Source organism: Periophthalmus magnuspinnatus, chromosome 15 (assembly GCF_009829125.3).
Source record: "Periophthalmus magnuspinnatus isolate fPerMag1 chromosome 15, fPerMag1.2.pri, whole genome shotgun sequence".
NCBI lineage: Eukaryota > Metazoa > Chordata > Actinopteri > Gobiiformes > Gobiidae > Periophthalmus > Periophthalmus magnuspinnatus.
In genome coordinates, this window is record NC_047140.1 from 30544245 (window position 1) to 30572010 (window position 27766).

General features: G+C 42.0%; 2 protein-coding genes across 2 annotated transcripts; both read right to left on the minus strand.

Moving 5' to 3' along the window:
* Nucleotides 1-1335: 1335 nt before the first annotated feature.
* On the minus strand, nucleotides 1336-11985 carry slc3a1 (solute carrier family 3 member 1). Its single transcript, XM_033979530.2, has 10 exons — nucleotides 11611-11985; nucleotides 11355-11534; nucleotides 11135-11280; nucleotides 9713-9838; nucleotides 9508-9627; nucleotides 6524-6648; nucleotides 6043-6244; nucleotides 4749-4928; nucleotides 4535-4660; nucleotides 1336-2436 (listed from the first exon to the last, which is right to left on the minus strand). Exons 1-10 carry the CDS (start codon nucleotides 11837-11839, stop codon nucleotides 2005-2007), a joined length of 1866 nt encoding a protein of 621 aa, XP_033835421.1. The 5' UTR covers nucleotides 11840-11985; the 3' UTR covers nucleotides 1336-2004.
* Nucleotides 11986-12819: 834 nt separating this feature from the next.
* ppm1ba (protein phosphatase, Mg2+/Mn2+ dependent, 1Ba) lies at nucleotides 12820-19431 on the minus strand. Its single transcript, XM_033979531.2, has 6 exons — nucleotides 19061-19431; nucleotides 17107-17997; nucleotides 16873-16990; nucleotides 16245-16359; nucleotides 16060-16117; nucleotides 12820-14965 (listed from the first exon to the last, which is right to left on the minus strand). The coding sequence occupies exons 2-6, from the start codon at nucleotides 17968-17970 to the stop codon at nucleotides 14936-14938; spliced, it is 1185 nt and encodes a 394-aa protein (XP_033835422.1). The 5' UTR covers nucleotides 17971-17997; nucleotides 19061-19431; the 3' UTR covers nucleotides 12820-14935.
* Between the last annotated feature and the right edge of the window lie 8335 nt (nucleotides 19432-27766).

The window sequence follows — 27766 nt, forward strand, 5'->3', positions numbered from 1 at the left end:
TTTTTTTATATGTGAAATTATTGTCACACTGACGACCACACGAGGGCGCTCTAGGCTTGTGCCAGTATGACGACTACGCAGAGGAGTAAGAGGCGCGTCATCTTCATCTGGAGTGGGCGGAGTTGTTCAGGAGCGACACTGAGGACGACGAATTCAGTGGATTTATTGATTTGGAGTGAGATCCAGAGTAAACTTGTTGCTTGTTTTTATTCTTTATTTATCTGATTAACTGTTAATATCTTACGTTAATAAACCAGACACGTGTTCAGTTCTGTCTGTGCTTCATGTACGTGTTCGGTAACAGTTGATTATACATGTTACAGTTCACTTGTTTGACCACTAGACGGCGCTGGTGTGTTTGTAATACCTGTAAGAAAATGTACTCGACTCGTTTTCTTTTATCGTTTTCATATTTAATTTCCGCTTATTTATTTCCTCTTCACTTATAAAACCATAAAGGTGATACATTTTCATTTGGAATAATATTATAAATGTTTAGTTTATCAGAAGTTTAGTTTAAGGTCGTGAAAACTACTTCCCGTTTCCCGGTTTGGTCTTTTACGCTCGTGCAAAGTCTTACCCGACAGAGCTCTATTTAAGAAACAACTGAGAAGTAAAATATGAAGTTTTGGGTTTGTTTACTCGCAGGACAAAGTGTTGTGTGTATTTTCCGTGCGTCATGTGCAGTTTTGTGTATTTATGTAAAATGAGCCAGAGCTTATGTTATTACTGTGATGAAGAAGTAAGACTACAGTGAACATCAGTGAAATAAACTCGTGTCTCTCGTGTTTGTGGACAAGCAGCATATGTGACGTTAGCGTAGCGTCTCTGATTATCTTTTAATATTTTACGTTAACAAACCAGACACGTGTTCAGTTCTGTCTGTGCTTCATGGAGCTGAATAAATATGTGTTACGTTAGCGTTAGCGTGATGTACTGATATTCAGCCTGTCGTTCCACATTTTATTATTATTAGAACTTGACTTTAAAGATAAAATGTCTGTTCTTGGTCTCGGATTTTGTAAAATAAATTTCCCCAAAAAATACGACTTATATGTTTTTTTCTTCATTATTCTGCATTTTTTGCTGGTGCGACTTATACTCCAGAGCGACGTATAGTCCGGAAAATACAGTACGGTACTACAAATATTGGCTCAAAATAATACTCAAATAAAAGTATCACATGGAAACATCTACTTAATTTTAAAAAGTACTTAAAGAGTAAAAAGTAAAAGTATTTCACGCAGATTTTGAGTCGTATAAAGCTTCAAACGTGGTGATTTTGAGCTGAATTTTGATCAACAGAAACAACTGAAACGATCATTGTTTTTTTTTTTCTATCTGTTTTTATTTGTATATTTTTGTTTTGCTCAGATTATATCATGAACGTGTAAAAACAGACCTTCAGCCTTTTATAAAAAATACTTTTGCTTTTCAGTCTTGTTTTCAAATGTAGTGAAGTAGAAGTAAAAATATCCAGTTTAACCCTCTGATGCATGAATTATGAAAAGCCTTGGTCAAGATTTTTTTCTGAAGTGTTTTTATTCTTCTCAGGACGTGAAACAACATTGTGAACTGCCTGTAAAAATGAATTAACTTGTGTTTTATTGTAAATACACGGACATACGTTTCTTTTTATGCTTTGATTTATTTATTTTAACAATTTTTGGGAAATTTCAACACTGTATAGGTGCAATGTTTAGCCCTGAATAAGAAAACCAACCAAAAACCAAGGAAATTTACTTGCAGTTACACCGACTGACCACTGAATTGACCTCAATGGAGTGTGGCAGCAGAGAGCACTCTAGATTCTGATGTGCAGCTCCACCACATAAACCAATGCATTAAAGAAGTTATGTTTTAGTATCTGTCCACTGCAGTGACCGCTGTGCACCAGAGGGTTAAAATGTACTTAGGTAAAGTACAGATACCTCAAATTTATACTTAAATACAGTACTTTGTGTTTTGTTAAACTTGGATAGTGTACATTTATTTCTCATATTCTTAGCATTTATAAAGTATGTCCATGGCCCCGAGATAACAGGCTTTTTCAGAGATATAGCACTGCTCCTGGTGGTTCTGGTTAAACTTCTTGTTGTTGTTGAACCGGATCAGGAGCCCCTCTCCGGCTTCAGTTCTGATCTGGGATTTGGACACGCTTTTCCCCGTGTTCTCGTGCACCGTGCTCATCAAAACGCTGAGCTGACTCGGTAGCTCGTTTACGGCGGACAGATCTGTGACGGCCGCTTCTTTTCCGAAGTTGAGGACGATTAAAAAGGCTCTGTTGAGTCCGTCCAGCTCTCGGAGATAAGAGAAAACGCTGGCGTCGGTGTGAACGTAACAGAACCAGCCCCGATGAAGAGGAAGCTCGGACTCACGCAGAGAGTTTAAGGAACGATACTGAGCCAGGACAGAGCTCTCGTCTTTCTTCTGGACCTGAGGAGAAAAAAAAAAGGTTGATTTATTGTCCGTCTGTGTAATCCCGACGTCGTCCAGGTGTTTAATTAAATGTATTTTTGTAAAGTCCAGAATCTCAACAGCAGTCGCCGCTTTGGGCTGGACATGAGAATGGATTTAACCAACAGAAAGATAGAAAATCAAGTAATGAAACAGAATAAGACAAACAAAAGGAGAAGTGTCCCAGAGCAGAGCGCCCCCTGTCCTCAGATCCTCCTCCTGCAGGAACAACTGTCCCAGAGCGCCCCCTGTCCTCAGACCCTCCTCCTCAGCAAAGGAAAAACTAAAAAAAAAAAAATCTGTGGGAAAAAGAGAAACCTCCAGAAATACAGTGAAGGAGAGATCTACTCCCATGGACTAAACCAGGACTAAACCAGGACTAAACCAGGACTAAACCAGGACTGAACCAGGACTAAATCAGGACTGAACCAGGACTAGAACAGGACTAGAACAGGACTAGAACAGGGACTAAACCGGGACTAAATCAGGTCTAAACCAGGACAGACAGGCTGTAGTTGTGTCCAGGACTAAGACATATCCATTTGCAGACAGAGTTCAAGTCTGTAGGACCAGAGTCAAGACTAAGTGAGAGAGGGGGGTCATCCACAGTAGGGTGGGGGTCATCCACAGTAGGGTGGGGGGTCGTCCAGGTGAGGGACGGGAGGGTCTGGGTCTGGGTTTGACCCACAGCAAAAGAAAAAAATCAAATCTATCATAATTGTTGCTTATCGTCCCATCCCTGGCAACGGTAAGCAACGGAATTAGGTCAAACTCTTTGGAAACCACTGAGTACAACAAAACAAGTCTGATTAAGATATCTTATCAACTTCCTTTATAATATTTGTTTTTAAATTGTAGACGAGAGTTTATGGACGCCCTGTACAAGATATACAAGTACAGAGCTATAATTTAAATGGCCTATTGTGGTAGAAATGTTAGGATTGTGTCTTGTTTTTCCGTTGTCCGAGTTACACTGCAAGAAATGTTAAAATCCACAGTCGTCTCTGTCAAATCCTTACGTCTCACCGGAGGCTGTAGGTGCCGTAACTTTGTGTTTACATGAGCATCTGAGCACAGGAATAAGACAGCAGACATGTAAATGCAAAGGTGTGACCTCCCTGAACTAAAAAGGCCAAATGTCCAGCCAGACTGACCTTAGTGTAAACTGTACTTGGGGAAGGACTTGTACCTTAGACAGTATTTAACCATTTTTACCCCATCGCTTTGGTCCCACTGCAGCAGAACCTTTATCTTTCAGTAGTGGGACTGTTTGTTCACCATACACCAACATAATAAACCAACATAAACAGTCTTTTTGTATGTTTTGGTATTATTTTACAGATCATTTCAATTATTTAGCCTCCTAGGACCAACATATTTTGAGTTGTCTAGGTCACAATCCACATTTTTAGAAGAAAAAGAACAGCAACAGTGCAGATATATTCAATTTAGAGTTTAGAATGTTCAGAATATTTGTTGTTGTTTTGTTTTTTGTGAAGGCACATGTCTGCACCTGTCAGCAGTTCTTCACATGAGACACATTGTTTTAACCTCCGGTACCTGGTGTCCTCATGTAGACAACACATTTTGGGTTGTTCAGGCCACAATGTAAATTTCTCGAAGAAGAATAACAGCAACAATGTTCAATTTAGACATTTTTTTTTTACAGTTTTGAATGTTTAGAATATTGTTTTTTTCTTCCTGCTCCTGTCTCTTCACATGAGACACATTGTTCTAAGAGGCACAATTGTTGTTTTTACTCAGGACAAACGTTGCTGTTTCACTTGATAAATAGTTTTTGCTAATTATTACTCAAATGTTCTATCAAAGTGATTAAAACGTAGAACAAACGACCTCATATGTGGACATCATTTATCTCAGAAACGACATAATTCTTTGTTTTTACTGTCATCAGGTTCAATCAGCCGAAATAACAAAGAGAAATAAATAAATAAATAAATAAAAGATGTCATATAAGAGCTTGGGTCTGAGGGGGATAAAGTCGTAACTAAAGCCTGTAAGTAAACACATTTTCAAAGTATTCTTCTCATCTGATACACGCGTCACGTCTCTTTACCTCCACGTTAACAGTTTTATAGTCTGGATGCACTGGGAGCCATGTGGCGTTGCTCTGGAGACTGAACCCTGCGTTTACGCCGTCGCTCCACTGCATCGGGGACCTCTGTGGATCTCGACTGAGGCTCTGTTCAAACGTATCACACACAAAGCCGTTGAATTAAGCATTGTCCGGTCGTTTCAGGTACGCACACTGATGTATTCTCTGTACTCACCACGTTGTACCTGCCGGCGGGGTCCTGCACCTGGTCCTGTGTGATGTTGATGTTCTGCATCCCGATCTCTTCGCCGTAGTATGTCGTGGCCGTCCCCGGTAACGTGAGCAGCATCATGTTGATAGCGCGGACGTAAGGTACGACGCTGGTTCCGATGCGAGCTCTGTCGTGATTTCCAACCTGCATTTTGTGAAGAATAACTCAAAACAGTAAGAGTCTTATCATCATCTTTATCATTAAAAACAGACCTGGAGTTGTGTTTTGTTGCATTCACACATGTCTAAAACACAAAAAAACTGCAGATTTACGCTGAGTTCTTCTCTCAAACTGAAAACACTCTGTTCCACCTTGTGATGTCATCATGTGGTAATACAGGAAGTGCTCCACTGTGTTTTTAAACTCCACACACCTTCATTTCTAGAATCATTTGGATCATTTCAGCTTCTGGAATTGACAATGTACGACTGAAACAAAGGTTAAAAAAACAAACAAAAAAAACTACCACTTTATGACATCACAAGGTGGAACAGAGCATTTTGAGCTTCAGAAAAAGTAAAGCAGTGGTGTCAAACTCAAATCCACACTGGGCCAAAATTTTAATCTGAGACAAATTCACGGCCAAACTCGGCCAAATTGACTGCACCTGATGTGTAACGTTTAACCTTTTCACACCGAAACAAACTTTAGTTTTGCTTAAACATAAAATCTGGAACAACTCAAGCTTGATATTACAAACATATGAGAAATTAAAACTGAAATAAAAAAAACACATCAGTAGTATTCATTTCTTATTTAAATATATATAAAATAAATGATGTTTCTCTCTGTAGTAATTCATTTTGCCAAGGTGGCGACTTGTAGCTTGGTCGCTAATCAGTGTCAACAGAAAAGGAGGGGCACTCGCCGGACCAACACACTAGCAAAGCATTCTGGGATTTGTAGTATTAGTGGTGCATGCTCTATATACCGGCGGGCCAACTCTAATGCACATTTTATATGATCTCACCGGCCAAATATAATTACACCGTGGGCCAGATTTGGCTCCCGGGCCTGAGTTTGACCTTTGTGTAATAAAGTGTTACTCAAACATGTGTGAATGAAACAAAACACAACTCCAGGTCTGTTTTTGATCAGGTAACAAGGTTATAACATGGCTTAAACCGCACAAGAGTTCATTTTGTGTAATATCCGACCTTTACGTTTTCATATTTTGCTTATAAACAGCGTGTTTGATTCACCTGCGCTTATATCGTTTAGCTCTGAGACAACTCGGCGTAGGATAAATCTGACTCACCACCCAGTTCGGCCATTGTCCTTTTGGCATGTTGGACATCCACAGGTCGACCAGATGTTTTACCCAGAAGCCACTGGTGTTCTGGGGCAGGTCCAGCAGGTAAAAATTAAAGGGAAAGTCGCCCTCTTTAACCAGCGGCGTGCTGTAGTACATCATGGTCTTCTCGATTTCATGGTAATCGTACGACTCAGTTACCAAGAACCTAGAATTGATAGAGATATTAACAGAAGTACAAGTAGTAAAGTACAGATACTTCAAAATTGTACTTAAAGGGCCTGTATTACACTGTTTTCTGATTTCTGTACATGTTTTTGAGGAGGTAACAGCATTAGAACACGACTTAAACCTCATGAGAAGTACGTTTTACAGTGGATACTTTTTACTTTTACTTCACTACATTTGAGAGCAGTATCTGTACTTTAACTTAAGTAACACAGCTGAGTACTATAAACCTGCGCAGTAAAGCGTCAGCGGCTCGTACCGGTATCGTCCAGGCTCTCGGCTGTAGACGTCCATCTCCGCCCTCCACTCTCGCAGCAGGTCGTGGAGGCCGATCTGCGTCGTGGTGAAGTCGTGGTACAGATCCCACTCGGTCGTTATTTCCTCCTGACGTACGTGGGATAATCAGACGGTTTAGAATGTGTTTACAAAAGGATAAAATGGTTCAGGTTTCATTTATTTTCGTGTCATCGTGGAGAAATTTGACTTGGAGCTGAGGTCAGTAGCATGAACATTCAGACATTTTAACATATTTCGTCATCATCATTATTCACTGTTTTTATTGTTTGTGTAATATTTATTCGGTTGCCTGGAAGCGCGTGATCTGAAAAACGTGAACTTAAACCCGACTTAAACAGGAGACGCAGCCACCGGACTCGTGTTTGTGCTCCTTTTGGGACGGTCATCACTGTTATTGCTCTAAAGTGTTGCCAATATGAAGGATAAGATCTGCCTTTATTAGTCCCGCTGTGGGGAAATTCCAGTATTGCACTGCACAGTTAAAGAACAGAAGGAAAACGGTACATGCGATAAAACAAGATAATAGATAAATAGCTTAAAATAATAAAAAAAAACTTAAAAATAAACTAAAAATAGACTATAATATAACATCTCTGTAAAGTGACTTGAGTATTGCACATGGATATGGTTGTTATTATTATTATTATTATTATTGCTTTATTCTCCGTAAACATGGCTCAGGGGGAGGAGTTTAAGCATCTCGGGGTGGACGGAGCGTGAGATTGACGGTCGGTGCAGCGTCTGTTGTGGTAAAGACGGAGTAAAGTCGAAAGGTAAAACTCTCGATTTCTGGGTCAATCTACATTTCTGCCTTCACTTATGATCATGATCTTCGGGTAATGACCGAAAGGACGAGACTGCGGATACGAGCGGCACCGTTAGCGATAGCGCGAGGAGCTCAGTCACACGGGAGGAGCTCGGAGTAACGTCGCTGCTCCTCCACGTCGAGAGGAGCAGCTGAGATGAGTCGATCGTCTGTTCCGGACATGTCCCACCAGGAGGAGGACACGGGAAAGACCTAGGACACGGCGGAAGGACGATGTCTCTCGGCCGGCCTGGGAACGCCTTGGAGAAGCTGGAGGACGTGTCTGGGGTGAGGGAAGTCTGGGAGTCCCTGCTTAGACTGCTGCCCCCGCGACCCAACCCCGGAGGAGGAGGAGGAGAAGAAGAACAAAAAGAAGAAGAACAAGAAGAACTAAAAGAAGACAAACAACAACAACCACAACAAGAAGAAGAAGAAAAAGAACAAGAACAAAAAGAAGAACAACAAAAAGAACAACAACAAGAAGAACAACAAAAAGAAGAACAAGAAGAACAAAAAGAAGAACAAGAAGACAAACAACAACAACCACAACAAGAAGAAGAAGAAAAAGAACAAGAAGAAGAAGAAGAACAAGAAGAACAACAACAAAAAGAACAAGAACAAAAAGAAGAACAAGAAGAACAACAAAAAGAACAACAACAACAAGAACAACAAAAAGAAGAACAACAAGAAGAACAAAAAGAAGAAGAACAACAAAAAAAGAAGAACAACAACAAGAAGAACAACAAAAAGAAGAACAACAACAAGAAGAACAAAAAGAAGAACAAGAAAAACAACAACAAAAAGAACAAGAACAAGTACAAGAAAATGGATGGATAGACTCTGTAAACTTAAATCCAAAATAACCTTTACTCTACCTACACGACAATGTTTTTTATTAGTTTTTCACATTGTCACATCTTCGTTCCGCCCCTATAAATGTAGAAAAAAGAAAAAAAAACTAAACAAACTGGACAATAAACAGGCGCTCAGGCAAGGTCAGTTTTATGGACTTGAGCATGAGTTTTTATACCTGTTATTGTAAGTGATCGGGCCATAAATCCGTGCATAATACATAATTCAGCACAAAATACAGGTCATATAGAGATTTATTTAGTAGAATCAGAGGAACGTGACCCAGTGGCAGTTCAACATCAGCCCTTTAAACAACAGAGGACTTGAAGTAACGACTTATGTATTTATATGAACGCATTTGTGTCGGCTGCATGAGGAACGAGCTCTTAAATGTGTCCTTAAACACCTCCAGAGTAAATGATTTAGCCCAATACCAACAAAAACTCTAGTTAACCCTTTGAGTTAACCCCCGGTGTTACAAAAGCAGCTTGTGTTCTTACAGGTAACAGACAAATCAGCCCCGTTTAACAGTTTTGTTGGTTATTTGAATCATTACTGCGAGAACAAGAACTGTCAGAGAAGAAGATATAACATTTTAATCTTTAACTAACGCAGCTACGCAGAGCTTATGTGAGTAAATGATACGCCAAAACACCTGCGTTCTGATGAGAGTTTAACCCGAGATGTAATTTCATAACAATTAAAACGTCTATAAAAGTATACAACGAGCTTTATCCGCCTCGTAACCGGCGTTAAAAGGCTGCACTCTGAGCTTTGGGCTTTGATAACACTCAAACTACAGATTGTAAACACTGACAAATGTGTTAAGAAAGCAAAAGAACACTGCACGGATGTAACTGAGATGGACATTTCAGATCAAACCAGGTCTATGTTCTGATAAGATGTGTTGATTAGATTTGTTCTGTTGTGTTCAGTGGTTGTAGAAGTTGTTTATCACGTCGCATTTTTTTGTATTTTAAGCGTCGTGTGGATTAAAGAGACAAGTGTATCGTGAGTTCTATCGGGCTGCGTTAAAGATATCGCGTGTCGGACAAAGATTACAGGACATTACGGAACTAAAACAAAAGATACAGATGAGTTTGAAGCGGTGATGAGGCTCTGATAAAGCGAAACACGGCACGAAATCCAGTCAAGTCTTGGAGCCCATAAAGAGGTGTGTTAAATGAAGTCAAGTCTGATTCGTATATCTGATCAACTGCCTTTGTGATAAATGTTTTAAACTGTACAAAGACTTTATGGACACTCTGTATATATACACGTTTACTCACTGGAGGTTTGTTTGGATCCACTTGCTGCTCGTCTCTCAAATGCTCCGCTTCAAAAATGTGCTTCACGGCGTCCATCCTGAAGCCGTCCACTCCCTTCTTCAGCCAGAAGTGAATCAGGTCCTTCATAAACACAGACACACGAGCCTCAAACGTCTGGTGAACACTTGTTTTTTTTTACAAATCTCTCTGGTTTCTTCATACTCACACTGATTTCTTTTCGAACGTCTGGGTTTCGGAAGTTTAGATCCGGCTGCTCCTTCAGAAACTGGTGATAGTAGCACTGTTTCCGAACTTCATCGTAGCTCCATGAAGAGTTTCCAAATATGCTCACCTAAAAGAGAAACGGCAGAACAGGGCTGGGTATCGTTAAGGAGTTGCAATGGAATACATACCTAGATACATAGGCCACGATATGATATCGAATCTTGATACAGTCCACTGCCGATTCGATACAATACGATATACAGTTGTCTCTCACTATATCGCGGTTCACCTTTCATGATCTCGCTGTTTCACGGAATTTTTTAGTGTGTTTTCAATGTTTTTTGCAATGTATGAACGTGCATTGTGTCCTGCGTCCTGATTGGCTGTTGGACTGTAGACCATTGTGTCGTGCGTCCTGATTGGCTGTTGGACTGTAGACCATTGTCCATCAGTCTCCTCCGTGCCGTGTCTCCTGTCCAGTACAGAATGTGTTCAGACAAATTTACATAAACGTTGGATCTCAGTGTGACTCTGAAGTGCTGTACGTTTGCGATTTGTTTTCTCCCCAACAAAACCCACAATGTCGATGAAACGTTCTGCACCGACAAAGACGCCGACGAAGGTTTGAACTTTGAGAGAGTTTAAACGAGAGAGAAATGTGAGAAAATGTTAACGCCTGTGTGAGAAAAGTGTATAAAGTGTGTGGTGAGGGGTTTTACAGACAAAAACAGAGAGAATAATGTAAAAAATAAAGCTGATACTTCACGGATTTCGCCTGTTGCGGGTTATTTTTAGAACGTGACCCCCACGATAAACGAGGATCCACTGTATTTCAAATCAATTCGATATGATTCAGTGAAAAACAATGGTTTTCGGGACACTTGATGATTAACCCCATTTTCATTAAAAATGCAATTAATTGTTTGGTTTTTTTTGTTTATTTAGAACGAATAAATGAACAAAGTGCGTTTTTTTGTGCATTTTTCCAACTAGAAAAGCACGTCAGACTGTTACTTTGGCCAGTATTAATCATCCAGTTTATACGAGCTTCACATTTACATTTACACAGAAACATGTTCAGTTTAACGGCTCTGAAGGATCAAAACATATGGACTAAAACAACTGTGACACGAAAAGTCTTTGTTAAACCAAAGTTAATATGAAATAAACCTGTTTTAATCAACAAAACAGTGAGTCAAATGTCAAATGTTCAGCAAAAATGAGCTTCAGAGACAGAATAATTTGGTAAAAGATACAAAAACAAATACTCTTGGCGATATATTAATGCAGCAGCCCACGATATCTATACTGTTTCAATAAGTAAAACAATACGATACATCAATATTTGGATATTTTTGCACACTTCTAAAGAACACACAGCAGATTATAGTAGAGGCAGACACAAAAGGCCCAGAAAACTCACCCAGTTATTTGGTTTTGGATTTGATGCATTGCAGTCAGTCCAGACGTAGTAATCTCTGTAATGAGGGTCACCTGATCGGCTGAGGTTGAACCAGCGATGCTTGTCACTCGTGTGGTTGGGAATAAAGTCCATGATGAGTTTCAGATCTAAAACGAAACAAGCGTGAACGTTATATCTGTAGATTCAACCGTTATGCTCCGTTTTGTCCGCACACACCCACCTCTCTTATGCATCTCAGTCAGCAGCTCCTCAAAGTCCTGCATGGTTCCAAACAGAGGGTCAATATCACGGAAGTCCTCCACGTCGTACCCAAAATCCTTCATTGGAGAACGATAGAAGGGACTGACCCAGATGGATTTTATGTTCAGGTACTGGAAGTGGTCCAACTGCTGGAGAATACCTTTGCGAAACAAATCGGCAAAACGTTGAAAGAACTGAGGCGTCTGTTAAAAAAAAAAAGTATTCTCGGGTCTTACCTTTGAGATCCCCAACGCCGTCCCCGTCCGAGTCCTTGAAAGAGCGAGGGTAGATCTGGTAGACGGGGGACATCTGCCACCAGCTGAGACAACGAGGAGACAGGGCGATGACGGTGATGGTCAGAGCGATGAGAACCAAGGTGCAGGCCACGGTCAGCCAGAAGAGGACCTCCCTGAGGACCTTGTACCGGGCCTGCGAGGAGAACAGCAGCAGCACCTCCTTGGGCATCCCGGCGTACGGCTTGAGCTGGCTGTACACCTCATCCGCATCCGGCTTTATCGAATTGCACGCATCTTCTGAATCAAACTTGGTGACCTGAATAGACGGATCTCCTCTTTCATTCTCTTCTTCTTCAAACGCTGGGTTTATGCCGCCTTGCTCCATGCTGCCGAGTGTGTGTCTTATGTGAGAGACCGAGTAATCTATCTGCTCGGAGAGGGTCAGAGTCCTCTTGCGGTATGGGCCCTCCTCCCCATCAGGCCCTCCTCCCTCCTTCATCCATCGCACTCTCAGAGCTGCCACCTGCGGAATGTAGGAAACTGGAGAGTTCCGAGGGAGCCGGAAAGATTAGATTTGGTTGTCGCTTGTTCCCAGTGACTTTACGCTCATGGATCAGTTGTTTTTTTTTACCTTTTCACCATCAGCCATGAAGTAAAACTAGTAAAGTACTGTTCTTAAAGGTCCTGTTTTACACGAAATGGACTCTTGTGAGGTTTAAGCCTGTCATTTCCTCCTCGAAAACAGACCTGGAGTTGTGTTTTGTTTCTTTTACACGTGTTTGCTTAACAGTTTATTATTAGTTTGTCCAAGTTACAAATACAACATATGCATTTGTAGATGTAAAAAATGTCTGTGTAAATGTGTATCTCCTGGTAAACTGACACTCACCCTCTGGTATATGGTATAAATCTATAATATTTACTGCAACTCATGGATTTTTACCAATAAACAGCTAAATTAAACACTTTAGTTCTTAGTTTGCACCTGTAATGAGTTATAAAAGTTATGAATTCAAACTTTTACACGTTAAATGTTTTCATAGAGCTAAAAAAAAAAGACCAAATATTTCCCATTAGTGCAAAGAAAATGTACACACGATGAATATTGACCTAAAAATACGGTCCATCTTTCATGTACTGAAGCGGATATAGTGATGATCGTGATGACTACACACACAAAGAAGAGTGACAAACAAAAGGTAAAATATGTTTTTGAGTCAAAGTTTAATTCCATCAGAACAATAATCAAACACAGTATTTTCTGAAACAAAGGGGTCCAAGAGCGTTTTGAAGCCATTTAATGACTGGGAAAGTAGTGCTGTTTATATTCAGTCCATGCAGTGTAAATAAAAGTGAATTTCAAGATTTAAAAGTGTTGTTTCTTAACACGCTCTCTGTCCTTCACCCAGTGTTTGGTAAAGCTTAAGAAAATCCTAGTCCAAGCTCAGTGCATTTGATTAAAAATATTCTCAAAGTTGTTTGTGAGACAGTCTTTTCAAATTAAACATTTTAAAAAGGAGTATTTGAGATCAGCAAACAGTTTGAGTAATATCGTTTGGTAAAGCATTTTTACTTCTCGTAGTTTTGGCCACACAAAAGTTCTGTATTCCATCACAATCCATTCTCAAAACATGCACATTTACAAATACTCGCCCCATCCCAGACACAAAAAAGCACCCCCAGAAAATATTGCAAAGCAAAATAACTACAAATTCAAGTACCTGTTTCTTATGGCACTATGAAGAGTGTACCACAAAACCAGCCAGTGATCGAATACACCAAGTTCAGTCAATGCGACGGCCCATAGGGTTTCTACTAAAGACTCAGATTAATAAAGGTTAGACTGGTGTACATAAAACTGACTTAATACACATACTATGCACTTAATGGTTAGACCAGTGTGTTTTTAAGGCAAAGCTTATAGCTAGGGTTAATCAGGCTTCTCTATGACACTCACTTTTGATAAATGAAAAGCCATTACACACCTAGAACACATCTCAGGGCTAAAGGCATGTAGTCATTGAGAGGATTGTGTGTGTGTGTGTGTGTATATATGTGTTTATATGTGTGTGTGTGTGTGTGTGTGTGTGTGTGAAGGGGCGGGAACTCTTTGGAACACACCTCTGTGTGACAGGAGCATTTTGTCAGTTCTTTCATTTCAAACACATAAAACCACAACGTTGTGCAAAACCACAGCACACACACATTAGAATCATGAATACTATAAGGGAGTTAAAACTCAAAATATATAACTATATATATATATGAATTTTAATATATATATATATATCTTTCTATTTGTCTACAATATCAGCAGCTTCAAAAGCTTATGATTCTGACAAGCTGATGCAAATGGAAATAGCACTTAGAAGAAAAAGGGCGACTGTAAGGTTCTTGAGAGCTGAACGTGCAGTGGAACAGTGACGTTCTATCTTAACAAGAGGCTTGTTTCAAGAAGCAAGTTTAGTCTAAACTCAGAGTTAACACAGAAAAGAGTTCAACTCAGTTCTGTTTCACAGAATTAACCTAAACCCTGAGTCAGTCACCGTGGCAACGCACTCTATGAACCTCAGTCACATGACGTCGTCCTCCTCCGTTTGACCGTTGCCATGGTGAATGCTCTTTTCTGGGATCTTTTGATAAAGTCTTGTGTCCAAACCCGGGGTTTACCATCTCTGATGTTCTAACTCTGCTCCAAACCTGCTTCATAAAACAGAAAACTCAGAGTTGTCTGTCTCAGCGGAGATTAACCCCGAGTTAACTCTTAAACCCAGGGTTTATTGAACCTCCTTTGTGAAACGGGGCCAAGATATTGAGTCAGTATTAGTCTAAAGTATTTAGATTATTGGAAGCTTTAAAATGGTTTTACTCAGAAAGGCGGCTGAGATTACCGCCTCATGTACCAATAACTGGATTGGAATGGATCAGAGCAGAGTTGATCAGATCTAGCAGAGTTGAAGTTGTCATGTCGGCCATGTGCGAGTCAACAGTTCAGTGTCTTCAGTATTTAGCGGTGACGCTCTGGTTCATTGTGAGCTTTACAAATGAGTTTAAATGTGCTCCCTTCTTTTGAACAAGGCACCTTAGGATACGCATGTGTGCGGAGCAGGGCTGCTAACAGCTCAAATTGTGCTTCACATCTGATGTTATTGTAGCTTTACTATCAAAGACAATATATTTTTATATTTTTACCACACCATTTAAAATCATTGTAAACTCCTTAGACGTCACCGTGTATAGTTGAAAAACCTGGAGCTGACGGATGTGATCTTGAATTGAAAAGTGGTCCTATTTTTTGGTAAAATTGGGCGGTTGTGCTGGACAGCTACCACTGGTAGTCCATATCAGCTCCCATCTGAAAAATGAACACAAAGAGAGGGGGGCAGAGATAGATTTGTGTTATTAAGTACATAGTTTACTACAATACACTCAGGTCTTCCATATGTTGTACTCAACACCATTTTTCCTAAAAAATAAAAATACTTTGGAAATAAAGTCTGAAAACAGTTGGTGTACTCATGTTAGGAGTATCTCCTTTTGCGACTGGGCACACGTCCACTCCACTGGGACATAAACAGGCTGCTGTACAGGTGCGGGCACTCGTGTGGACTGCATGCGAGTAGGACCAGTGCATGCGTGTGTGTGTGTGAGTGAGGTGCTCAACCACAGACAGGAGCAAAAACAACCGCTCATCCTCATCTGACCCAAAGACACACACCTTAGACTCTGAATGGGTCTACATGCTGGAGAGCTACAGGAGTGGGCCAGAGCGGGGCTGATGGAGCAGACAGAGGGACAGTATGTGGTGAGGGGGGCACTGACATGCCTAGAGGGCTGTGTGCTGTGTGTGTATGGTTGTCCATGTTTTTGATGAGGATAGGAAAAAGAGGAAGGGATTTCACACTTATATATGCTCTCACTTACCAAATGAAACAGGAGGGCTGCGTTAATTAGAGGTTGAACACACAGTTAGACATCCCTTAACAATATATTATTATGTGTTGAACACTCTGAAGTATTATCCAATACAAAACCACTGTAACATTTGTTAACAGCATTCCCATGAGTCAATTAAGCTTTTGTATCTTGTATTTTGGGAACAATATAAGAATCTATTAATGAAAAGAAAGAAAACTGTCCCTACAGTGAATCAACAAGTCACAACACCACAGGACCACAAGCACCACAGTGCTGGTGTAGACGTCGCCATGTTGTTCACTAGAACGTTCTTTACACTGGTTTTTAAAGTGACATGCACTTCTTATGTGAAAATCAGCAGCAAGACATCAAGCACCATGCAAATGAAAAACAGTACGTGGTCAGCGTTACTTCCAACAAATCAGACGATCAGAAAGTCTGAAATGTGATATTCTCAGAGTGTGTCCGTTTTAGTCTCCAAAACTGGCACATTTAAATCAATATTTTAACATGTATTAAATAAACACTCACCCCGTCCTCCTCCCTGTATGGGTTCATACTGTTGTACACTGCTTCAATAACACCATGCCTGCAAAAGAACAACACTTTAGACTGGCACATAAACTACATTTTCTCTCATGACCATCATCTGCTGTCGTCTGAAGTTTGTGCAAACTCGTTTTTAAATGAAATGCATAGGAGTTGATAGGACTTACTTGCTGGCCAGGCCTCCTCCTGGAGGCAGAGGGGGCATGTTGTTGTCTGCAGAGAGGTTCCTCATCACTGTTGCCAAGTCAGGATAGCCATCCTCGCCCGGCTGGGACATCATCCCTGAAAAGACATTTTAAACCCCTTCAGTTCAAAAGCTCATTTATCTTTACAAAGTGCCAAACCCAAGGAGCCATGTGTAAAAAAGCCCGTTCGATCAAATAAAAAGAAATCGTTACCCTGGAGAACAGGCTCAAACTGTTTCAGGCCTACATGACAAAAAATAGTAATTAGAACAGGAGCTGAGAGTGAGTGGCACTTCTAATTTCAAAATATACAAAGTAAACTGGGATAGAGAGTTTAGGACAGAGTTGCAGCGGATTAAGAGTGAAACAGAATCAGGCCGTGATCATGTTGTGACTGAATACGGGAGCTGCGATGTGTTAAGGCCTATAATATAAGAGATGAAGACAAAAGCAAAGTGATATAGAACCTGTGCAGCACCACCACTGGAAATCCCCAAACCACAAAGAGTCTCTCCATTAATACGAGGCTTTCTCTTTGGTCTGATAACATTAAAGGCTCTGGTAACATTACATGCATTTAACCACCATTAACTTGTTGGTGTGTTTGTACCTTCAACTTGAGACTCCAGATACTTGTTGAGTTCTGCATCTTTCCTCACGGCTTCTTCTGAGGCTTTAGGGGCATTTGGCAAACACACCAACACCACACTCATATTATCGCGACTTCCCTACAGCCAACAAAAACAGAAAATTAATGTGTTTTTGGACCATTCTGAACAGATGTACTTAACTGGGATACTTTACACTAAAATATTAATGTATTTAAACTACGGTGTGTCCATACCATGTGCAGACAAGTATCCACCACTTCATTACACACTCGCTCCAGATCATTGGTCACCTCAAGTCTGGATTTGACAAAAACACAGAGGTCTTCGTTGGACATGACGTCCCAGATGCCGTCGCATGCCAAGATCACAAACTGGTCCTGTTCTGGGGCACGCACCATTTCAAATACTTCTGGTTCAGGGCTGACCAGCTGCTCCGTGGGGCCCTTACCATCCACATTCTTATAGTCATAGTCCCCCAAAGCTCTGGACACTGCTAGGGACCCGTTCACCCTCTGGATCATAACTGTGCCGCCTGCGTTCTGGATGCGCTCCTTCTCTCGAGGGTTGCCGGGCTTGTGGTCGAGCGTTGAAAAGCACACATTAGAGTTGCGATAAAGAACAGCCCGTGAATCTCCACAATTTAAAAAGAAGAAATGATCTGGTGAGACGAGGATGCCCACAGCTGTGGAGCCACTACGGTCCATACCATTTCTCAGATCAGAAAAACTCCTCATATGTTCATCAATCTTCAAGAAGCCAGTCCTGATCCCAGCCTTCACAGCCTCCACTGAGGGTGGCACCACTGCTGTGGGGTCACTGCTAGTGCCATCACTCTGCTGCCCGAAGCTGGCACCGATGATGTGCTCCAGGAGATGTTTGGAACAGTAGTTGGCAACTTTGGAGCCAGCGTGGCCGTCATAAACAGCAAAGAAAGACCAGTCCTTCATACTAGGAGCAGGAAGTCCCAGAACAGCTGTGTGAGCATCCTCCATCTCCACCCTCCAGCCCTGCATGGAGCTGAGCCCGTAGCGTAGGCCATTGCCCTCCCCATGAGAGTTGTGCTTCTGTGTCTTGGGCTTGTCCAGGAATGCCCCCATTGCTCTGTCTCCAGAGACCTATTCTCTCTGTGAGGGACAAAGACAAAGAAGAGTATTAAAGAAGTGCTCTCAGGTGATGCCAAACGTCACCAGCAGAGCTCATGTTTAGGTGTGAACAGCACTGAGTCAGATGGACAGAATTAAAAGGGAGGAAGATGTTTCTTTATACAATTACTCATCACTAAAGCTCATCAAAAAAATTTCTGGAAAAGGCGCTCCAAGCTACTGACAGCTCTCTGGCATTAAAGCCATGAAGATGTTGCTAGACAAGACTGGAGTCTGCCATGAACTGACGACCGAGCGCAGCACACTTTATGGCTCAATAACATGCTCTGTTTAAAACTCTCAAAAAACAATGTATACTGGTGTTTTATAAGAGGATGACACAAACTGGAGGAAAATAACAGTGGCTCCACTTCCAGCCATCTAAATGAGGTTTTGGCAGTGGGGATTAGATAATGCTGATTTCACCAACAAGGCACTCTCCCATTTACACCAGTGAGGAAGTGTTTCTGGATCACAGTGACATGAACAGAGACATAACAAGCCCACTCACATTAGATAATGTGAAAACAAAACTAGAAAAGGCTTCAGCCCTGCTGCAGGGGGCTTCAGCCCTGCTGCAGGGGGCTTCAGCCCTGCTGCAGGGGGCTTCAGCCCTGCTGCAGGGGGCTTCAGCCCTGCTGCAGGGGGCTTCAGTCCTGTGACATGTGTGTGTGAGCTGCACCTGTTGCATGTAACGTCTGTCTCCAGTCTCTGCCCATATAAACATAAACCCGCGCATAACACACTGAAACAGCATTCTGAAGCATATTACCTTACATTATGCACACAGGTCTATGTCATTAGGTCTACATTCACACAAACAGCCCACATTTACCTTTATAATGAAGCGATGCGAGATAAACGTTAATCAAAGTAAACTCTGAAACTGCCTGACACTTACTGTAGCTTAAACAACGACCTTTACAAACACAAACACGTGGAACTTTACGTTATTTCAGTTAAACTGACCGTGTGTAGCATCATTAGCTGCACTAGCCCGGGGAGTCACAGTGTTAGCGGCTAATTAGCAAATAAATGTACTTACTTTTCTCGTAAACTCTATCAGCACTTGTCTTTATGCCTCCAGGAGCACGTATTTTAATTTAAGACCAGAGAATAGTGTCGAAAAGCTCCGCAGTTTCGCCTCTCTACCCGTTGCTAGTTAGCTAACCTAGCATTTATTAAGCTAGCAGCACTTCACACAAATGACGCTAGTTCTCCTTTAAGCATGTCTCTGCACTGGAATAAAGCTTTAATAAACATGGTGGAAACTAAAGCCCCGGGAGCTTATTTACTTAGTCTTTGTCCGGTCTGTAACTCGTGAATATAAACGACAGCTGAAAGAGGAATATCTGTGATAGATTTTCACAACTAACGTAGCTAATTTTGGCTAAAGCTAAATGTATGAGGCAGTGACGTTCTTTTTACTGCACGGAGGCGGTGGGCGGGGCTTGTCCCTCGCACCGGCCTGTGATTGGACAAGAGCGGGCACGAGCGCAAGGATCATTGGTTGTTTTTAATGTTACTCAAAATGGTCTTGTGTCGATAAAATTAAATGTACAATGGAGTATAAATATTTAGCATAACATTTGGACAAGAAAAATCCTAATTACATTAAACCATTTTTTAAGGATTTATCTCAAAGAGGCTTTTGTGTCACATCATTACAAGGATCCAAAAATAAATAATAAACACAAACAGAGATGAATGAAAGAGGTCCTTCAAATGTGCTTATTGTCACACATTTATATTACTTTACAATTTTTTTTTTCTATAAACAGAAAAAAAATCAAATCAAATCATCAGGAATAATTTCTAAGTGAGGAAACCCGAATAAAGGATGGGTTTGGTTTGACAAAATGTGTATTCATTCAACTGTTCCATGGACAAAGCGTGCTATGGCCTTCACCGTGTGTCTGTTCTTGAGTGAAACCTCATCTCTGATCCCCTCTGCCAACAGCAGCAATCACGCTCTGCACTCTCAGACATAAGAGCACTCCAGAGGCTGATTTCCTGTTCCTCGGAGGGAGCAGGTTTCTTTTGTCAACTGAGGACCCAGGTCAAAACAATAACTGTTCGCAAATCAGGCCTGAAAATGTAAAATGATTATTCGATTTGCATGTCATTTCCCTAAGTCTGCTCTCCAAACCTCCTCAACAGGTTCTGTGGGGGTTTATGTACTTATGGAAATCAGTTTCATTTGCAGTGTTTTGGTTGCACGTTTGGTATAATTGGGCTGTATAGGCTACTCCAGGCTCATACATGTTATGTTTTGAGACTCTAGTTCTGCTTAATGGGGTTAGAATAATTAGCCTATTGTTTGCACTGACAAATGCAAAAAAAATATTTGTTTTATTCTCTTATATTAATGTGTGCAGCTGCCCGGCCGTAGATCTGCACCTCACAAAAGCTCATGTGGTAAATCTGCACTAAACTGGACACTTTACTGCACCAGGCACATTAATGAGCCATGTTTGCACTGTGCTGTTGTATATATCTACCTCGAAGTATTTTATTTTATTTTTAAACATATATTTTTTAACTTTATGCACGCCCTTATTTGTACTTATTCAGTGTTTTTATGTTGCACTTTATCGCCAAAGAGAGTTCCTAGTTTGTGAGCTGTGTTCACTGACGATGGCAATAAAACCTTCTGATTCTGATTCTGATTCTGATTCTAAAACAAGTTCACACCAGGACTACGACATAACAAATCTGTGCATGGGCTTATGTCAGAGAGAAGGAGCTGTTTGCATTGTTCTACATGAGAATAATGTCTAAATTATTATAAAATCTACAGATAGAAACATCTTAAGTGCTGTTTTATGTAGAAGCACCAAGAAAGTTCATTAATGAGACAGATACATCACATAATTAATCATTTTCTTTTTCACAAATACAGAAAAACTAGTGTTACGTTCTATGTGGCAGAAAGAGACTCAGAAGCACACAGGACAGAGGCCCCTGTGTTTACGATATTAGAATTATTACTGAAAAATAAATACAAAAAGTGATGTATGTAAATGATTTATTTTACAAGACAATGCTCACTATGGACACACTAATCCTAAAGCCTGGTAAACCTCAGCGTCTAAAGCATTATGGGCGAGAATGGCTTAAAAATCCCATGCAGTGCAATAGGCTAAGGTTTAACTGTAATTACAGTACAGCTACACTATCCTGCTTCAGAAAGGTTGGTCTTATTGTTACTGACTTGGTAAATTGGAGCTCTTGCTGAGTTCACCCACAGTGCAGCTTCAGCTATGAATGACCAGCCCCACTGACCAAGCAGCAGTATCACAGCCCCATCTAGTGACAGGTGGAGGTAAAATGGAGCGTGTTCTTTTGCTCTTTAAAGGTTCCATAATGTAGTATTTTTTATTTATCTGTTCTAATGTCGTTTCCTCATCACAAACAGACCTGGAGTTGTGATTTGTTTAACATGTTTAACACAAAAAAAACCTGCAGAGTTCTTCTCTCAAACTGAAAACGCTCTGTTCCACCTTGTGATGTCATCATGTGGTGATACAGGAAGTGCTCCGCTGTGGTTTTAAACTCCACACACCTTCATTTCTAGAATCATTTGGATCATTTCAGACGTTTCATTTTCAGTGGTAGCAGTGTTATAACATGGCGTAAAGCTCACAAGAGTCAGTTTTGTGTCGTATAGAACCTTTAAGAACGAAATAAAAAGGCGAGTTCAGATTTAAAAAGGCGTCCGCTCTCACTAACAACCGGGAAACTCATTGAAACGGCAGTAAGAGGTGGATTTTCAGAGTTGTATGCAAAGGTGACCCAGAGAACAGGGTCACTCCTCCAATCTGAGTGTTGTTCCTCTGCGATCTCTCACTGATCCATTTTGACTGATATTGGAGAAGGAGTTGAACCAGAAGAAATCATTTAACAACGAGCAAGGACGATCTTCCTCCTGAGCAGACACACCGAGGCCCTTCCATCTCCTCGTCATCTCCGCCTTCTCCCACTGCACCCTGGCATCAATGTGTCTTCAGGAGATGTGCTTTTGCCCCACACAGCTCTGTTTTTAAAACCACTGGTCTAGTAAATGTGCATAAATAAGAGATTACAATTAACTCCCTTGCTTAAACAAATTTGTTTATTCAGAAATTACATTTGAAAATGGTTTGCAGGCTTAAAACCATCTGCCAAAAAGACACTCATTAAACTTTTATCTCTGCTACTTTGCATTCGGTCCAGACTCCGACGTCAAGACTCAGTTAAACTATTGTTCATGACGAGGCCACAGTGGACACAGCTCTGCGGGCAATTATCATGTAATTCAAACAATCATGATTAATATAGAAACATAATCGATGATCGGCTCAAAGGAAACTGAGGTACAACGTTTATTATTACGTTTATTTGAATATGATCGTTTTCAATTACATTTTGTCCCCAGTTTGTGTCATATCCCATCTCTCTGGTCCAGCTCTGTGGTCTGTCTCTCTGGTCCATCTCTCTGGTCCATCTCTCTGGTCCATCTCTCTGGTCCATCTCTCTGGTCCATCTCTCTGGTCCATCTCTGTGGTCCATCTCTGTGGTCTGTCTCTCTGGTCCATCTCTCTGGTCCATCTCTGTGGTCTGTCTCTCTGGTCCATCTCTCTGGTCCATCTCTGTGGTCTGTCTCTGTGGTCCATCTCTGTGGTCCATCTCTGTGGTCCATCTCTGTGGTCCATCTCTGTGGTCCATCTCTGTGGTCCATCTCTGTGGTCCATCTCTCTGGTCCATCTCTCTGGTCCATCTCTGTGGTCTGTCTCTCTGGTCCATCTCTGTGGTCTGTCTCTCTGGTCCATCTCTCTGGTCCGTCTCTGTGGTCTGTCTCTCTGGTCCATCTCTCTGGTCCATCTCTCTGGTCCATCTCTCTGGTCCATCTCTGTGGTCTGTCTCTCTGGTCCATCTCTCTGGTCCATCTCTGTGGTCTGTCTCTGTGGTCCATCTCTGTGGTCCATCTCTGTGGTCCATCTCTGTGGTCCATCTCTGTGGTCCATCTCTGTGGTCCATCTCTGTGGTCCATCTCTCTGGTCCATCTCTCTGGTCCATCTCTGTGGTCTGTCTCTCTGGTCCATCTCTGTGGTCTGTCTCTCTGGTCCATCTCTCTGGTCCGTCTCTGTGGTCTGTCTCTCTGGTCCATCTCTCTGGTCCATCTCTCTGGTCCATCTCTCTGGTCCATCTCTGTGGTCTGTCTCTCTGGTCCATCTCTCTGGTCCATCTCTGTGGTCTGTCTCTGTGGTCCATCTCTGTGGTCCATCTCTGTGGTCCATCTCTGTGGTCCATCTCTGTGGTCCATCTCTGTGGTCCATCTCTCTGGTCCATCTCTCTGGTCCATCTCTGTGGTCTGTCTCTCTGGTCCATCTCTGTGGTCTGTCTCTCTGGTCCATCTCTCTGGTCCGTCTCTGTGGTCTGTCTCTCTGGTCCATCTCTGTGGTCTTATTATGAGGCTTGGTCAGGACTTCCATCCCACTCTGTGCGCATGAAACAGGAGAAAACTCTCTCAGACACAGGAAGAAAATACAAACTCCACACAGAGCGACACGGGAACCAAACCTAAAACCTTCTCGCAGTGAAGTCTGAAGGTTCCGGGTTCGATTCCTGTGTCGAAGCCTTGTGAACTTGCTTTATCCACGTTTCTCAGCTGCTCTTGGCTGAGAATTATTCATGACGTGTTTAAAATATGAAGAAGAACAGAAGATGTGACACTGCTGATCGTTGCTTAATTACAAAGAAGCTCAAACCGATGGACGTTTAGATCACGGGGGTCAATTTGGGCCGAACTTGAAATGCATTTGGAGTGATTTTAAGCGTTGCACTTGTTCATTTTGGCCCATTTACTCGTCTGAAGTTGGTTTGTTTGGAGTGTGTGCGGGCAGCGGTGTGGGTGCACTGCAGTGTGATCTAATGGCAGCTGACAGGCAGGTTCCAGGGCGCTCTCTGGGGTCCTCGGTGTGTGTTTGTGTATGTGAGCATCCGCCGCTCAAGTCATGTGTGCTAATTGGCGGCTCAGCAGGACAGAGGGAGCTGGTCTTCTCAAGTGCACACGTACGATCATAATCTACCGTACTCACAGTGTCTCTGCTGCCCCCGCCGCCGCTCACACACACGTCTACAGGCCTCGTTTTACATTAAACACGAGTCTGCAGTCTGGTCACTTATTCAGGCGTCGTCTGAGCAGAGAGGGAAGAAGTACTCTGTTTAGTAAAAGTACAGAGGGAGAAAGTAAAAGTATCATATGGAAAAATGTACTTGTGTTTAGTCCTGGTTTAGTTCTGGTTTAGTCCTGGTTTAGTCCTGGTTTAGTCCTGGTTTGGTCTCAGTTTAGTCCTGGTTTAATCCATGTTTAGTCCTGGTTTAGTCCTAGATTAGTTCTGGTTTAGTCCTGGTTTAGTCCTGGTTTAGTCCTGGATTAGTCCTGGTTTAGTCCATGTTTAGTCCTGGTTTAATCCTGGTTTAGTCCTGGTTTAGACCTGGTTTAGTCCTGGTTTAGTCCTGGTTTAGTCCATGTTTAGTCCTGGTTTAGTCCTGGTTTAGTCTCAGTTTAGTCCTGGTTTAGTCCTGGTTTAGTTCTGGTAGGCGTGGCGGATGTGGCGGATGTGGCTGATGTGGCGGGCGTGGCTGATGTGGTGGGCGTGGCTGATGTGGTGGATGTGGTAGGCGTGGCTGATGTGAGCGTGGCTGATGTGGTGGATGTGGTAGGCGTGGCTGATGTGAGCGTGGCTGATGTGGTGGGCGTGGCTGATGTGGCGGATGTGGCTGATGCGGCGGATGTGGCGGGCGTGGGTGATGTGGCGGGCGTGGGTAATGTGGCAGATGTGTTGGATGTGGCTGATGTGGTGGGTGTGGCTGATGTGGCTGATGTGGTGGGCGTGGCTGATGTGGTGGGCGTGGCTGATGTGTTGGATGTGGCTGATGCGGCGGATGTGGTGGGCGTGGCTGATGTGGCTGATGTGGGGGGCGTGGCTGATTTGGTGGGCGTGGCTGATGTGGTGGATGTGGCTGATGTGGTGGGCGTGGCTGATGTGGTGGGCGTGGCTGATGTGGTGGGCGTGGCTGATGTGGTGGGCATGGCGCACGTGGCGTGCGGTCAGTGGGGCTGCAGTGGTCTGTGATGGACCTGGACTTGCTGAGGACACTGGAGATGAGACCTTCACCTTTTTGGGCAAACATGTAGGTCAGATTTGGGTCATTTTCCTCAAATTATTTCATTTAATTCCCGACAAACTACAAAAACCATAAAGAGCCGTGTCATGTTTTGTCATGTCTTACCTCTTTGTTTTCAAATTAATCGTTCTGCGTTTTCTTTGGGCAGCAGGTCGATCAAAACGAAACATCGACATGGGCTGGAGATTTAAGCTCAGTTCATTAAAATGTGCAAAAATCTCTAATGCAAACAAATCTTTATAAACTGTAAATATAAAAACAATGTTCGGTTTAAAACATTAACTTTATTTGATCAGGATTTAGGACCCGGGAAAGACCAGCAGACATTTTATTATTATTAAATGGGATTTTAAAATAATATAAAACATTTAGAGTTTGGTGTCTGATTCGAGCACTTGTTTGGGTTGTCGATGTACTTTCTTTTTCCAACTAGAACAACTAGAACAGAGATAAACACGGTCAACGATTTGAGAAAAAATAATGTTTGGGGTGGGGTAGAATTCAAGCTGTAAATAGAATAGAATAGAATAGAATAGAATAGAATAGAATAGAATGCATTTATTGTCACTATACACATGTACAACACCACACACATGCACAGTGAGATAAAAAACAACCCTCCAACACACACATGGGACACTCACAACACAGTATCACTAAAATAACTAGTGCCAGACATTAAAACATTAAAACATTAAAATACCCCAGACTACAGCTCCCTGTCAAACAAAATTTACAAGTAAATACTGCAGAGTCACATACTGCACCTGATCAAGTATTGCACTGTATTAGCTATTGCACTACGTTAAATATTGACCTGTATTAAATATTGCACTCAGACATATTGCACTGTATTAAATATTGCACTCAATCAAACTTATTGCACTGTACTGTATTAAATATTGAATATTGCACTCAATAAAAATATTGCACTGTATTAAATATTGCACTCAGTCAGAGGTCAGTGCATACGTGAATTCAAAAGGATTATGGCACTCGGGGAAAAACGTTACTTTTTTAATGCCTCTTTTCAGTTGAGCAGGGGCAGCTCTGTACAGGCCTCTGTCCCCTGATCTGACCCTGTACGGGCCTCTGTCCCCTGATCTGACCCTGTACGGGCCTCTGTCCCCTGATCTGACCCTGTACGGGCCTCTGTCCCCTGATCTGACCCTGTACGGGCCTCTGTCCCCTGATCTGACCCTGTACGGGCCTCTGTCCCCTGATCTGACCCTGTACGGGCCTCTGTCCCCTGATCTGACCCTGTACAGGCCTCTGTCCCCTGATCTGACCCTGTACGGGCCTCTGTCCCCTGATCTGACCCTGTACAGGCCTCTGTCTGATCTGAAGGCAGAATCGTGGGCTCTGAGGAGAGTGGACCTGCCAGTCCTTCATTGTTTCTTGTTTGGTTAAACCAAAATGTTCTTTTCCACAGTCACAATATCAATACAAAAACTGATATAGTCCAGTACCAAACCCGTGAATGTCTCCAGCTCCTGATGTTCAAATATGTCCCAGTTTGTCTCCTCAAACAGTCCTGCAATTTAGGGATTGCATCATCCAGCCAGATTTTAATAGTAAAAAAAAAACAACCATTAAGTTCACAGTTTGAACGTGACCCAGAAAAACTGACCAAACTGAAACATAAACTTTGAAACTAAAACAAGAATCACACACATTTGTACAGATCTAAAGTACAAGACGAGCAGCTTCCTGCAGAAAAACACCAGGGATTTTTTAACGACGTTACTTCAAAAATTCCAGCCTTTGCGATTTGCTCTTTGCATCTGTTCAAACTGTGATTTTGATTTGATTAAGGATATTTTTACAGCCCAAGAGAAACGTCACCAATGCTGTAAACGCTTCTCCAAGTTTAACACATATATTTGGTACTTTTGGAGTAAACACATGGGTTTTCCAGTGACCTTTGTGTGTTTTACATAAGACATTAAGCTTCATTCATTCATAAAGACGTGTCCTGATCATGCACAGATGACATTTTTCCTTTTTTTTCTTTCTTTATTTGTCAGGGCGCATGTACAAATGTGTCAATTTTACCAAAAAAAAGATGATTTGTACCAGATTTAGCAGGTGAAGACACATTAAAAACACACATTTCAGTACAATTACATTATAAAACGTGATAATTAACAGTAAAATACAATAAAATGTCCAGTAGTGTGTGTTTCATTCATAAAAAACATCATTCACTGAAACAGAACGTGTGTGTGTGTTTTTGGACAGTAGTGTGTGTGTTTTTGGACAGTAGTGTGTGTGTTTTTGGACAGTAGTGTGTGGACTCGTGGTGTGTGTGTGTGTTTTTGGACAGTAGTGTGTGGACTCGTGCCGTGTGTGTGTGTTTTTGGACAGTAGTGTGTGGACTCGTGCCGTGTGTGTGTGTGTTTTTGGACAGTAGTGTGTGGACTCGTGCCGTGTGTGTGTGTGTTTTTGGACAGTAGTGTGTGGACTCGTGCCCTGTGTGTGTGTTTTTGGACAGTAGTGTGTGAAGTTATGCCCTGTGTGTGTGTTTTTGGACAGTAGTGTGTGGACTCGTGCCGTGTGTGTGTGTGTTTTTGGACAG

Coding starts and splice junctions, on each gene's coding strand:
- slc3a1 (XM_033979530.2), bottom strand. CDS start 11,839: ATGCCCAAGGAGGTGCTGCTGCTGTTCTCCTCGCAGGCCCGGTACAAG. Junction 9,628..9,712: donor ACGTTCGAAAAGAAATCAGT/GTGAGTATGAAG, acceptor GTGTTTATGAAG/GACCTGATTCACTTCTGGCT. Junction 4,929..6,042: donor GACAATGGCCGAACTGGGTG/GTGAGTCAGATT, acceptor CACAAAATGCAG/GTTGGAAATCACGACAGAGC.
- ppm1ba (XM_033979531.2), bottom strand. CDS start 17,970: ATGGGGGCATTCCTGGACAAGCCCAAGACACAGAAGCACAACTCTCAT. Junction 16,360..16,872: donor TCTGGAGTCTCAAGTTGAAG/GTACAAACACAC, acceptor ATGTCTTTTCAG/GGATGATGTCCCAGCCGGGC. Junction 14,966..16,059: donor CATACAGGGAGGAGGACGGG/GTGAGTGTTTAT, acceptor TTCATTTTTCAG/ATGGGAGCTGATATGGACTA.